We start from the raw sequence: 14,346 nt of genomic DNA, 5'->3' as shown, positions 1-14,346 counted from the left end.
GGCCTCCTCGCCTGAGCCGCTCTGCTCCGCGACCCGCGCCGCCGGCCTATAAATAGCGCGTGACAGGGCACCGCGCGCTGACGTCAGAGGCAAACTACCCTCCTGTGGGCGGAGCCAACCGCCGCACGCCGCGAGGGCCGAGCTGCCAAACAGCGGCGCGGTGCTATGTTGGGGGTGGGGCTACGCTGAAGGGACGGGGGCGCGCGGCTGGTTGCTATGGTTCCCGCCAAGCCAATGTCTGTGGGGCTGAGTCCCCGAGTCCGTCTCGCAGCGCGGCTAAGTGACGTGCCCGAGGCCGCCTTTGGGTGGTCTGTGGCAGAGAAGGGAGGGCTTCATGCCTGAGCCCCCTGGGGGCCTCCTCTCTCTGCCTGTCACAGCTAGGGGCCTGCTACACCTGACCTAGATGATGCCATGCGCGGGTGAGTGGTGCAATATGTGTAAAACAGGCCACGCGTGCCAAGTACAGTGGGCCACAAACGCAAGATAATTATCACGCAGTTCACTGGTCAGTGGTGTGATGTGTTTAAACAGGCCACGTACACCAAATAAGATGGGCTGCAAGGGCAAGATCATTATCAGGTATCCAGGTTGCAGCCATATTGGTCTAAAGGAAAAGGCAATTGGGACTCATAGTAGAGATGATATCTTTTATTAGAGCAACAAGGTTTTCGCAAAAAAAAAAATCTTTAATTTCAAGGTTTCGGGCACAATCGCCCTTCATTGGGCTTTGGAGAAAAGATGGTAAAAGTTCTGGGTAGAAATGAAAGTTCATATTTTATAGGATTTCACGGAGGGGTCAATAGATGGAAAACTCCTGGGCAGTCAGTTCATAGCTGGCATAGAGCCTCTCACCTCCCGTGAGGATCTGTGATGATGCAAATTGACTTGAAACAAAGGCAGGAGCAGGATCTCAGGTGGTCACAGTTGCTTTCTGCTTGGGAAAATAAGATTTCATTTAAAACAAACGACTAAAATTCAATATCTTCCATGTGTCAGGTGTCCAGGTTGTAGCTGTATTGATCTAGAGGAAAAGTCAATTGGGACTCATAGTAGTGATGATATCTTTTAGTAGACCAACAAGATTTTTGCAAAAAAATGTCTTTAATTGCAAGCTTTCAGGCACAAACACCCTTCATCAGCATTGGAGAAAAGATAGTAAAAAGTCTGAGTAGATATTAAAGTTCATATTTCATAGGAATTCACGGAGGGGTCAGTAGATGGGAAACTCCTCTGGACAGCAGTTCTTAGCTGGTAAGAAATATGGCCGCAAGTGCAAAATAATTATTACTGGACGCTGGTGTCAGAAGTGGACTGGCCAAGTTCGCTGACAACACCAAACTTTGGGGAAGAGTGTCCACACATGAGGATACACTGGTGATCCAGACCGACCTGGATAGGTTTGTAAGGTGGGTGGATGAAAACCTGATGGCATTCAATAGGGAGAAATGCAAGGTGCTCCACCTCGGGAATAAAAACCGGCATCACACTTAGAGGCTCGGCAATGCTACACTCGCTAGCACCACGACCGAAAGAGACTTGGGGGTCATACAATCAGAATCAGAAAATGAGGGTTGGAAGGGACCTCAGGAGATCATCTAGTCCAACCCCCCTGCTCAAAGCAGGACCATCCCCAACTATATCATCCCAGCTAAGGTGTCATGATTGACCACAAGATGAATGTGAGCCACCAGTGTGATACCGCAGCTGGCAAAGCAAGCAAAGCTGGCTTGCAGCTACCTATGCATCTCAAGCAAGACCCAGGATGTCATTCTCCCACACTCGGCCTTGGTGAAGCCACAGTTGGAGCGCTGCATCCAATTCTGGGCTCCACAATTTAGGGAGGACATGGAGAAGCTTGAAAGAATCCAGAGGAGAGCCACACGCATGATCAGAGGGCAGGAGAACAGGCCTTATGATGAGAGGCTGCCAGCTATGGGACTCTTCAGCCTGGAGAAGCACAGGCTCAGGGGTGACTTGGTGGCAGCCTATAAGTACACCTGGGGTGTGCATCAGGATCTGGGGGAATGCCTGCTCACCAGAGCACCCCAGGGAATGACAAGGTCCAGCGGTTGCAAACTCCCGCAAGACCGTTTTAGGCTGGACGTAAGGAAAAACTTCTTTACTGCCTGAGCCCCCAAGGCCTGGAACAAACTCCCCCCAGAGGTGGTGCAAGCATCTACTCTGAACGCCTTCAAGAAACATTTGAACGTTTATCTTGCTGGGATCCTTTGACCCTAGCTGACTTCCTGCCCCTTGGGCAAGAGGCCGGACTTGATGATCTTCCGAGGTCCCTTCCAGCCCTGATGTCTATGAAATCTATGAAATCACGCAATTCATTGGTCAGTTGTGCAATGTGTTTAGACTGGCCACGCGCAAAGGAATGATCGCGGGATAAAAATGACTCCCCAGCTCTAAACAGCCCACCTGCTAGGAAGTTAGTGCTTGAACATGTGTAACAACTTGTAGAGCCAGTTTCTAACCATCTTTCATTTGACTGTGTAGCTGGACCCCCTGTATATGCACCAGCCCCTTCCTCTCCCCCCTTGGCTAGACCCAACACAATCAACATGTCCATGTATTTGCTTACACTTGAGCATGTGTACATTTATTTTCTGGCATCCAGGCATGCTTTGGACCTGCTGGCATTATGGGCTAGATTCCACCCTGATTCGCATCCTTTGGAAGCCAAAGATGTAACTGCCTCCCTTCCTCCAAAACTGATACTAGATTTTAAACAGTTTTTAAATCAAACGACCACCAGGGGAGCAGCAGCATGATTCAGTGGGTAAGATGGCCAGGAGTCAAGAGAAACACATTTTTTCACAGCTCTGCTATATAGACCTAAAACTCTCTGCCTGTCTATGCTGTAGTTCTTCCATTTGTAAATATTATAAATATTTACTGCCATCTTTTACTGAGCTTTGAGAACTGCAGCTCAGCATTGCATAAGCGCTAAGTGGTGGCATTTTATTACACTGGTTAGCTTTCTTCACTGAAGTCCCAGTTCCAGCCTTTGAATAATGGATAACATCAGTTCTCTCCTGTGTGTATGACAGAATCCCTAACAGTTAGGTTCAATTTTGAAGTGTAATAAAGTGAACTGTGTTGGCTGGTTTCTTGACCTATAATTCACAGTAAAATAAATCCTAGTTTACTTGATGTAATGGTGCACCTTTAACCTTTTCTGTCTTGCAGCAGTCATTCCTGACAATCTGAGTGCATCTACATGTGCAATTAGCACGTAGCAATACACTCCAGCAAAGTTTGTACCAGAGTTTATTGCTTCCAAGCACAGTTACACATGTGCCTGGGACCCACATTGAGCTGGGTCGAGTCAGAGCAGCCCTGGATGGCAGGTGTCCAGGGGAGGGCAGCCTGGGGCTACGCCGGCCTGGCTCAATGTGCTGCAGAGGGGCTGGCTGGGGCACAAGGGTACTACCGTGCCAGGCTAGCCAGCAGGCAGCACCCACACTGTAGCACCCTCGTGCCCCAGCCCAGCCCAGTCACCATCTACACTTGCGTTTCAGTGCATGGAACTACTCCGCTGTAGGCTAGTACTTGTCCCGGACAGTACTATCTTACAGCAGAGTTCATTTACTGCACCCTAATATGGGTGCATGTATAGATGGTGATACTTTACTATGGAGCTAATTAGTCAGCGGTGCAGTAAAACACATGTGTAGATGCAACCTCTGTGTAGTTAAACAGCCTTCTGAAATGTTCTTTACTTACCCTGCTTGAATTTTAAATATTTTATAGCCCAATGGTTGTTTAGGCACTCATGCCCTGATAACTGACCTGCCTAGACATAAATGCACAAAGTGTGTATTTCAGGGCATGACAAAGATCACATGGTTTTGTTGTCAATATTTTATCTATTTTAAACACATGCCATGTGAAAAAATACATGCCTTTGCTGGGGTGTTGATGATCATAGCCTGCATGAGAAGACTGTACCCAGACTTTAACTGGAGATTGGATAGCACTATTTCTTGAGGGGGTGAGAGGTAAGGAAAGTGGCCAGGTGTAGCTGCCGGGTAGCCTCACACAATCTAACCAAGCACACATTTATTTATCACAAGTTACAATGAGCCAACATGTGTATGGTATTTGCGAGATGAAAAACGTGGTATATGTAGATGGGGGTATCATTAACAATAATAGTCCTACTTTGGAGTTAGTCTCAGTTCAGTGCTTTTACAAGTAAAAGCAAAGCTGGGACAGCTTCATGGCATGTGGCAACCTGCAGGTAGTGGGAAAAGATAGATGCCCCATTCAAGCAAAAATCACACTACAGATTGATCTGATTCAGGGCTTTATTAAGCTTCTGGAAGCAAGAAGGCAGATATGCATCTATTTCAGTAAGTGCAGACTCCCAGGTCTTGCACCAAAGATTCCCACTAGTACTTAAGCATCAGCACCTTGTCTGGTTTCTTCATCTTTGCCTGCCAGGCAGGGGCATCCAGTTTTTTCTCTACAATGTGTAGTTGAGCTGTGGTCTCTGTCAGCATGTCCATTAACAACTCAAGCTGCAACTTCAGGTAATTGTTCTCCTCCAGAAGGGCCTCATTCTCCTTCTTGAGGACCTTGTTGGACTGCTCTTGGCCAGAGGAGGGGAATAATTGCCGAAATGGAAGCTGATGGGTAGGGCTACCTTCACTCTGCCATTTGCCATCCTGGAAGACAAACTTTGCATTGCTCAGTTGAGCCTGTGGCAGGCCATAATCCAAACCTAGTTCCATCTGCCGGGTCCTGTGGTCCAGCAGGTAGAAACTGGACAAGGAAGTAATTTGGCGAAGTGGGGGCCTCCTGGGTAGAAATCTCCGTGAGAAATGGGTTGCCCAATACTCGTGCAGCTCCTGTACTATGTTGACAACGGTGTCCATGGCAAGAAGAGCTGAAAGCAGAGCAATTAGTCAAGAAACCTGCAGCAGGAAGCTGTGGAACCCCAAGCCAACCTGCAGCGGGAGGTACAACGCTGAGAGGCTAGATAAGATAGCACTGAATTAGATGAGAAAACTAACAAGTACAACCTAACCCACAGGCTCGGCTACCTCAACCCAGCACTTTGGTCTAGGCCGGCACTCCTAAAATACCGTTCCTCAGCTCTCTGCATAAATCACCCTACCAAGCAGCGAAATCCTGAAGAGAACATGCAGCTCTGGTATACAGGTTAAAGAGGCATCCAGACACATAAATATAATGTAAAAGTTGCACCTTTGAAAAGTAATATACAGAAACTCTGACCCAGTTAGTCTCTAAAAAGTGTTAGCCTACCTTCCTTCACCCTGAAGATAGAAGTCATGAGCCCAGATAATTGTCCTCCCTCGCCCCCAACCACCACACACAAAAAGATTCTTCTTTTCATTGATGTCCCACCCCCACTGAGGAAACAAAAGTCCATCCCTTGCCTTTCTTATGGAGCCAGCCGTAGATATTTTGCAAGTCTGCAGAGAGGGAGGGAGCCAGACAGTCAGGGTTGAAGGATGTGCATCCTTCTTCTACCCTAGGAAAGACAGGAGTGTGAGGTTGTACCAGCATTTCCATGGGCCCCTCTATTCTCTAGAATCCTGGGCCACATCCAGACGAGTGTGAATGTGTGTTTCTCCAGGGACAAGCAGCAGTGGCACACACGCTTTGTGCCTCTGCTGCTTGTCCCCAGGGAATGCCAGCGCTTCATGCGCTCTGGCATGCGCAGGTTACCCTGCGTGGGGTAGGGGAAGCTGGGGCCAGCAACTGTACCGGCCCCAGCAGCCTTACCTGGGGGCCTTGGAGAGCTGCAGCCATGGCGCGCCTGCAGCAGAGAGCCTGGCCAGCAGCTGGAGCATGACCCTGGCCAGCCAGGCTCCAGTTTTGTGCAGCGCATGCTGCTGCCATGTGCACTGCCCCACTTTTTTTTAGGTGTGAGTTTTTTTGACCTGGGGATCTCCCGGGGTCAACCCCCCATGCTGTAAAGTAGCAGTGTGGGGAACACATGCACATGTGGTGTGTAGTGCCACAGACGGGTCTACGGTGCCACATACCGCACGTTGGTGCTCATCTGAATGTGACCCCAGAGGCAGCCGTCAGGGAACAGAGGTGTCCTTAGCAGAGGGGCTGCTGTGAAACTGCGCTGCCACAAAGCCTGAATCAGAGCCAGCGCAGAGTAAACATAAATGCCCTGGCATCCCCGGATCTCTGCGGATCCACCCAGGTTGGGAACAAGACCATGGGGGTATACCTTTTCCCCGAAGGAACAATCAGATCTGAACTTAAGGTGATTTCTTTCCACCCCCAGGTTTTCCCTTTGGGTTGTAGTCATTAATTGTGTGCTCGGCTTTTTCATTCTCATTAGAAAGTCAGATATCATCAGCATAAACCAAGAAAGGAAAAAAATACCTCCCTGGGAGCCTGTCACCTTAGTGCTATGCTGAATAAACCAGCCCCGTGAGCAAGCCAGAGCCTTTCTACTAGAAGCAGTATTGTCATGTGCAGCGCTGCCACCACCTCTTCCTTTAAACCCCTCCTAAAAACCTCCCTCTACTACAGTGTCTGCACAGAGCTCCCCTATGGCGCTGATTGGGAAAGAGGCGAGTGCAGACTTCTCTTTTTCTGCTAAATCCTGTTTGTTTTATTTCCTCATCTTCCTACCCTACCTCCACTGTAGCCTATGTGTGTACCAGTCGCGTCATGTCTGACACGTGGGCTGTAAGGCCCTCTGAGACAGGTTGTTTTCTCGTCTGTATGGTGGCTGGTACAACTGGGCTCTGATCTTTTACTAGGATTCTAGGTGCTACTGCAATACAAATCACCAATGATAGTGTGTTGGCCCACGCTGTTCTGGGGAGGAGCAAATAGCTGCTCAGTATTTAAATGTCATCTCTTTAAAGGAAGAGGCAGCCTGTTACGTGCTGTCTTAGTGCCTTTGTTTTACTCTCCTCTCCTTCCCTTTCTTTTTCCTATGTAGATTTTAGCCATCAGTATTTATACTTAAAATGCGAGAATCCTGCCTCAGTTCTTCTCTAGGGTCTTCTCTCCATCGATGCTCATTGCTTTTAGCTCATAGTTGCTTTTCTCCCTGCATTTGTGTGTAAACACTTGCTTATAAATAAATGTCTAACTTTCAGTTAATCTGCAAACCTGATTAATTCTCCTGAAAGGCACTGGCAGTCTCACTCCATTTCCCATCTGAGGATTACAAAAACGGAAGTGCAGTGCGGTCTCGTGCTACTAATGCTTTGTGATTTTTTTTTCCTTTGTGCACAACGGGCTTTTAACTAAAGCTTTTGACTGCAGAAATCAAAGGGGATCTTTCCGCTGAAGGGGAGGAGCTCGGGCAGGCACCAAGATGCATCTTTATGCTTAAAGAAAATTACATTCTACACAAAAAAAAATGCATGTTGTATGAGAGGTGCTTGTGCTCCCTCCCTCTCTGCTAATTCTCAAAGCTGGGTAATCCACAATGGGTCTCCTGTTCATTTTGTCCATACAAGGAAGGCTTTGAACCCACATTACACCTTTGTCATCTTGTTTTCCACCTTATCTTGCAAAAGCCTGTCTTCTTGCTCATTAATTACACTGAAAGGGGTTGTCAGTTATTAAAGACGGCTGAAAGCTCCCTTGTCCTGACCTTTCTTATATCTAAAGTTTGGTAACCAGCAAGGCCAGTTTTGAAGCCATTTTGAAGCATCAATATTCATTCTGCTTAAATGGAGACCAGCCAATCCAGCCACCTCTCCACTCAGAAGCTATTGCCTGTTCCTTGATCCACAGCCCTCCTCTGTTCACTGGCAGCCTATCCAGCACTTGGGATAGATAAAATCTGAAAAGATTTTATCCCTCTCTCTTTCTCTCTTTGCGCTGATCCCTCGGCTACCTGTTCCCTTCTACCCTTTCTCGGGAGCTCGTCTATTGCTTGTCCGATCATTAGTTGAACGCAGACTTGGATCTCGCTTAGTTTCTGTACCAGTACATCCGCATCAGTTACAGGAGTGCCGGCTTTTGCTTTTGGTTTCCATTTAACTGCTTGAGTTATACTAGAACAATCCATCAGGCAAGTGCAGCCATATTATAAAAGGTGGCTTGTGTTATTACAGTTAATTTCCCTTGCCAAGTCAGAATAAGCTGTATTGATATAAGCATGCTTGTACCAGTGTAACTCATCCAGACTAGCTAGGTTGTGCTGCTTATACCAGTATAGTCAAAGCTGTAAAACTTTTTTGTGTAGGACCTGGCCAGTGCTTTTATTTTACAACTTGGTAAGCTCCATACCAATAACTCACTAGGCCCTGTATAGCGAGCTTTCAAAACCCACCAGCCCCAGTTGTAGGCCTGTTGAAGTTCACGATTCCAAGGGTGCAGGATCAGTCCTGCTGCTTCCTTTCAGTTCCAACAGTACTGGTCGCTAACTAGCCCTTCCTTCAGCTACTCACCAACATAGAGGATTTAGTTTCAATTCAGTAAGCCCTCAGGAGCAGTCCCTTCAGGAGCTTTCCTCCCTGGTATTGATTTTTCGCTGCCCCCTTGAAGTTATGCCTGGCTCATGTCATCACCCTGCTTGCAGTGACTCACAATACCCTGTCTTAACCAGCCGTATTTATACACACCAAGGGGTATCCCAGTGCCACCTGTAGGCTTTCTATGTACCAGCAGGTCAACAGAGTGGGAGAAGCTTAGAGACTGGGTATTTCTCCAGGGAGAGAAGTCCATAGTGTTACTGCTGCTGCAGAGAACATCAGGGCTTTGAATACCTGCACTTTTGTCCAAATAACAGAGGCTATTTCCTCACCCCTTTCCCTTTCTTCTATCTATTCCTTCCTGGATTTTTCTGTAGTATATTTCATTCTCTCTCAGTGGGAGTATCTGGTTTTCAGTTCCTTGCTGCTTCCGAGCCACATAAACTAGAAACACAAAGGCAGCCACATTGCGCGTGTCTACACAAGATGCTAGAAGCGCAGTGGACTAATTCTACTGTGCATTAGCACATCACAGTGAAAGCTGTGCTAATGCGTAGACTAATTCTTTTTTTTTTCTTTCAGTAGAATTAGTCTACTGGGCATTAGTGTCATGTAGAAGCTGTGCACCGGTGCTACCGCGCAGTAGTGCTGGTTATGGTGCATTAAGCTAGTACCTGTTATTACAGGTACTAAACTTCATGCGCCATAATTCCAGCACATTAATGCACATGGAGACACGTCCATTGTGTGACTCATATGAGGTAAAACCCTAATGAGGACAAGGCAGTAGTAGCATTAATATGGGTTAACTGACCAAGGCAAATGCTGGGCCTTGATCAGTTAAGCCATATTAATGCTACTACTCTCAACCATGTACTGCTGCTGTGCAAAAACTACAAACCACCATGAGCTCATTAGGATTTTAGCCTGCCTGGGGTAAGAACACACCATTAACCTGGGAGGGCTGCAGCTTGTGTGCACAAAGGCACTCACTTCAGCTACAAGCTAGCCTGGCTGCAATATGCAGCATTTACATCATTTAAGCTGGTGACAGTAGACACCATGGGCTGAATCTTATCTCATTTTATGAAACAGGATTTCACGTGGCTACATGGGTAAAATAGTACTTATGCAGCCATGGCACTGCAGTTCTGGGCACTCACACCCAGCTTGCGATTCTGCTTTACCCTGCCACAAAACAGAACTGCCCTATGTATCCCCACAGTGTAGAGACACAGCTGCCCACCTGCCATTTAGGTCCATGAAGGAGAATAGGATTTAGCCCTGTGTTTCTGCTATAACAGACCAGACCCTTCATACCAAACCCAGGAATGTCTAGGCCCGACACAGGAAAACTAGGGGGTCGTGTTTGTGACTCTTATCGGCTGAGCTCATTCAACCTCCCAGGAGACTCCTTTGCATCTATCCAGCCCAGCCCACATGATCCTTCAGGCCTCCCACCCTTTTCTACTACGGGGACTCTCTGCCAATCCTCCAGTCTCTCCCCTGTGCTTCCATATGCCCCTATTCCTTCTCCTCCCATACTATGGTCCCCTTTAGTCCCCTCTATATGCAACCTTTGCCCCCCATATGAGGCTCCAACTCCCTCTCCAATCTGTGGATGGATGTGCTTCCATGTTCCCTTCCCTTCCAGGCTTTCCCCACCCCAGCAGGGTCTCTCTGTTTGCCCGCCATTCGTACTAAACAGATGTCCTGCTGGTACCCAAAGTCAGTAGGGTTCTGGGCTCAGTGCCTGGAGGTGTAGGACAGGACCGAGCACCTTACCCAGATAGAAACAGACACAGAGATGCCCTCGAACTGAGCGTAAGCTTCTGCAAACACAGCCAACAACATGGGTCGCACAACTGAATATTTACTTTGCATAGCTTCAGCGTGACTTCCTTTCCTCCTCTTGCCTTTGATACCATCTGAATTTCAGTCAATAAAAACAAGACAGCGTCATAACAAAATGGGGCAGCCAGTTTGTAATCATTTAAGGTCCTAGCCTGAACTTTCTCACTGCTGCAGCAGTCTGGATCCTGAGAGGGGGGGGTTGAAAGACATTTGACTACAAAGGTGCTTTCAAATGCCGTGGTCAGCTTTGGGAGGGTGCAGCACTGGGGTCCAGGCCTTTCTAATTTCAACACATAAGTAACTTAAAAATGTGCTCTTTCTCTTTCACCACGAAACTGCTCAAGGCCACGGACATTCATCTTGTCTTCAGATTGGGCTCGTTCTGTCCTTTCCCCTCTTTTTCATTTTCTCTGCCCTGATCAGGCTAAGTTTGAGACTGACATGTCTGGGTATTATTTAGACCAGATTGACCTACTTCTTTCCCTCCTGTTGGCCCCTGTGTTACGGATGCTGCTGCTATGGCAACCTGTGTAACACGCCTGCATCACAAAGGGAAATCTCCATTGAATGTGCCCTGTGCATCACTTGCTGCTTTCAGTTCACAGCGGGTTTCTCTCACAAACGTCCCATTAGAAAATGTAGAGCTCAGCTTCCACGGATCTGCTCAGCCGGTCCCATCCAGCAGGGCCTTGTGGGTACCATATTGCTATCCTTTGTCGTCTGGATATATCCCACTGCCAAATTCTGCAGCCTGGCATTAGGGGCACAGCACGGCTCAGTTCTGCATATCAACACGCAGATGTCAGCAACCTGACAAGTGTGAGCACGCACGTGTGGAGGCCTGCCTGCCGACACATGCACGCTGCATGTGATTTCACAACCGGAGTGTAGGAAAACACATGTACACTTTTTTGCAGCTTGAGGGTAGCCTGAGGCCTGTTCATCTCCAAAACCCTGTGCTAAGAGTTTAGGGGAGCTTGGTCGGTGTGTAACACACAGATAACTTCGTACCGGGGCCTTGTACGAGCCGCGGCCTGCCACGCTTGGGGGAATTCAGGCCTTACCACCAAAGTAGACAGCTGCAATAGCGGCATTTCCCCCTTGACTCAACGTGACTAATTCTGAAATGCCTTCGCAGGAACGTGTTTGTCAGTCTTTCTTCCTACACAGCACAGCAGCCTTTGAGAGCAGTGCCACCTGGCGAGAAGCTCTCCTTAATGCAGTTCAGCAGAGCCCAGGCCTGAGCCTTTGTCATTCAAAACCTCAGACACAAAATGCCCTTTGAGGCCAGCCAGCTCTCTCTCTGCCTCTCTCTGTCCCCCAAACACACACAAAGCAGCAGAAACACCATTGGGAAACCGAAAGGCAAGTCTGCTCTGAAAGGTGGCTGTGAAGCTGCTGCAGGTAGGTAGGCAAAGGAGCTGGAGGGAAGAGCGATCTCCAGCTGTGAGAGCGCTGTAACTATGTACGTATAAGTCCTCCGTGCCCTGTCTTAAAAACAAACTTGATACCTTGAGCAAAAGGTCTCCTGCTCTGCGCTTCAACAAAGGTCATACACCAGACAGAATCCAAGTCTCACCCCTGATCAGACTTTGGCTCTATCAGTTAGTTCATAATCATTGATAAATAGTAACCTTGTGCCCAGGTTTGCAATGGCAGAGACTCAACATGCCTCCCTATGGCCCTGAGGTTGATTTAAAAGTTAGGAAACGATAAAGAAAAATGAGCAGTATCTTTTTTTTTTTTTTTTTTGAGCCACTAGGATCCACTTGAGCCACTTAATCAAGCCATTTTCTGCAACCACCGGGGCTAGAAATGTCCCGTTTTTAATTGAAACGGAGTCTCTCCCTGAATGACAAGACTCCTTGGAGCCAAGCTTTTAATTACAAGCTCAGCTACTGTGAGACTCAAGGGAACTGGCAACACTACTGTCTGGCTGTCTGCCTTTCCTACATGCTGTTCTAATTGTCAAAAGCAACCATGTTACAATAATATAGGGCCAAAATGGGGTGATAGGCCGGAGACTCCCAATTAAACTTTTGTGAATCTCATAGAGCCTCTGTGGGAGGACATGGGGGCGTGGGGTGCTCCACAGCTGATCAACAATGCAAGCCACTGGGAAGCAAGGGGAAGGACAGAGAGGGAAGAAGGTCCCATAGATTTAGGGCAAAACCTTGATCCTGGTGAAGTCAATAGCAACACTTACATTAACATCTGTGACAGTAGGACTTAACCCTTAAAGATTTCTATGGTAGTCCATGTCCCATTTCCATAGTAGTCCTGGGACAAACAGGAAAGACTTGAGGCAAACTCCACTGTAGTCAGTGGGAATCTTTCCATCTACTTCAGTGGCCTTTGATTAGGCCCTCCGAACAGACACAAAGCCAGACCCACAGTGGGACATAAATTATTGCTCATTTTTACCACAGGTACATTCTCAACATTCATTTCCGCTGTGACTATCAGCAATCGGCTGCTTCTCTTTGCCCATGTCCTCCTAACCTCATTCTCTAGCCACAACGTCCTTACAGCTCCAAAATAACTTTCTTTAAGTCCCTGTATGCGTATTGGTTCTACGTGTACTCATGTATCATGCGTTAGAAACCATCTGTAGTCTATATTGTGATTTTAATTCTAAAGTGTGCCAAATCCCTTGCTGTTAAATTTACAAGGCGGCAGAAAGTGTAGCCAAACTGCTTACAGGGTCTTTATTTCAACACTGGCTCATATCAACCTTGGCCTTCTCCCAACTCTCAGGATCCAAACAGCTGAAGCAGTGAGAAAATTCAAATCAGGACCCAGATATTACAAACTGGCCATCCTGTCTGTATTACATTGCCTTATTTTTATTTGCTGAAATTCAAATGGTGTCAAAGGCAAGAAGGGGAAGAGGAAGTGACCCTGAAGTTATGCAATGTAAATATTCGGCTGTGATCTATATTGTCAGCTGTGTTTGCAGAGGCCTTACACAGCATCTCTGTGTCTGTATCTATCTGTGTAAGGTGCTTTCTCCTGCCCTATACCTGTGCTCCACTCCAGGCAGTGTAGTGAGCATGTTTGTTATTGCCCTGAAATAAAATAGTTTTCTGATAGCATACTGTTAGGTTAACAATAATTTAGATTATTAAGAAGTATTAGCTTTACAGCTGAATACAAGGCATGACCTGTGGCCTAGCAATGCCGCTGCCCACAAGGCAGAATGATAGCTAAGTCTTTGCTTGTGTCAAGTAATCATTTTAACTGTGTTAAACATTTTCTGAGTAAAATGCAGCAAGTGGATCTGTGTCTGTGTGCTGGAAAATCAGCTACAGCAAGGAACAAGATAAGACAGGGAAGCCATTGTTCTAAGTGATCGTGTCCTTAAGAAGTATCTACCACTGCAAGGTCTTGCTAGCCTATCATAATGTTACTGTTACTTAACTTTTAGCTTTTAGAAAGTGCTAGTTCAGCTTAATAAAAATATGCTGTTATAAAGATCTGTGAAGCACCGCCCAAGTATTGCTTTTGTTAACCCTGTAGTCTTACTTTGTTGTAAAAAGTATAAAAGATCGCCCCACCCTTTAGGGGGGACCATTTTGCCTCTTTGCTGGTTTAATGGTCATTGCTCGAGCAAATATACTGCAGTAAACCTTTACCCGTGGTTGTCTGGTTCCTATGCAGCTAGACAATGAACCCCAGGGAGTTTTCTCCCACCACAGCAGCTAGGCCAGAACCCGAGTAACTGAAATAGCGTTATAGAGAAAATGCAGGCCCTTTTAAGAACAATAGCTGAGAAGAACAGCCATTAAACATTATAGGAGAGAGGAAGAGTCTAGTAATCAGAATGACTCATCCCAATGGTACAAAAATCCCAGGGTCAAAAACGCTTGAGATTGGCTTAAAAATCATGACACTTTCAAAACAATTATCAGAGTTCTTTGCATTTAACTTACCAGTTTGGAGGTTTTAGGGTTCATATTTTTAATGCAACCCTTCTGCCAAGTACCAGTTGGTAGCAACAAGGGCCGGGTACAAATTTCAGGGTACCCAGTAAGTTTTCACTGTATCTCAAGCCCGC

General features: G+C 47.0%; 1 protein-coding gene across 1 annotated transcript; it reads right to left on the bottom strand.

Annotated features, from left to right (window-relative positions):
• Positions 1 to 4,333: 4,333 nt before the first annotated feature.
• On the bottom strand, positions 4,334 to 10,289 carry CBY3 (chibby family member 3). The gene is made up of 5 exons (XM_014521415.2): positions 10,221 to 10,289; positions 9,110 to 9,204; positions 6,379 to 6,390; positions 5,412 to 5,506; positions 4,334 to 4,897 (listed from the first exon to the last, which is right to left on the bottom strand). Exons 1-5 carry the CDS (start codon positions 10,287 to 10,289, stop codon positions 4,401 to 4,403), a joined length of 768 nt encoding a protein of 255 aa, XP_014376901.2. The 3' UTR covers positions 4,334 to 4,400.
• Positions 10,290 to 14,346: the final 4,057 nt, after the last annotated feature.

The sequence above is a fragment of the Alligator sinensis genome, unplaced genomic scaffold (genome assembly GCF_000455745.1).
Source record: "Alligator sinensis unplaced genomic scaffold, ASM45574v1 scaffold741_1, whole genome shotgun sequence".
NCBI lineage: Eukaryota > Metazoa > Chordata > Crocodylia > Alligatoridae > Alligator > Alligator sinensis.
Note: the sequence above shows the minus strand (reverse complement) of the source record. Positions and strands in the feature narration are given on the sequence as shown.

Excerpts from the sequence above, each read along its gene's own strand:
- CBY3 (XM_014521415.2), bottom strand. The coding sequence starts at position 10,289 with ATGTTGTTGGCTGTGTTTGCAGAAGCTTACGCTCAGTTCGAGGGCATC. Across the intron at positions 9,205-10,220 it reads CTGTGTCTGTTTCTATCTGG|GGTTTTACCTCATATGAGTC; the intron begins GTAAGGTGCTCG and ends TGTCCTCATTAG. Across the intron at positions 4,898-5,411 it reads CGGCTGGCTCCATAAGAAAG|CTCTTCTTGCCATGGACACC; the intron begins GCAAGGGATGGA and ends CTCTGCTTTCAG.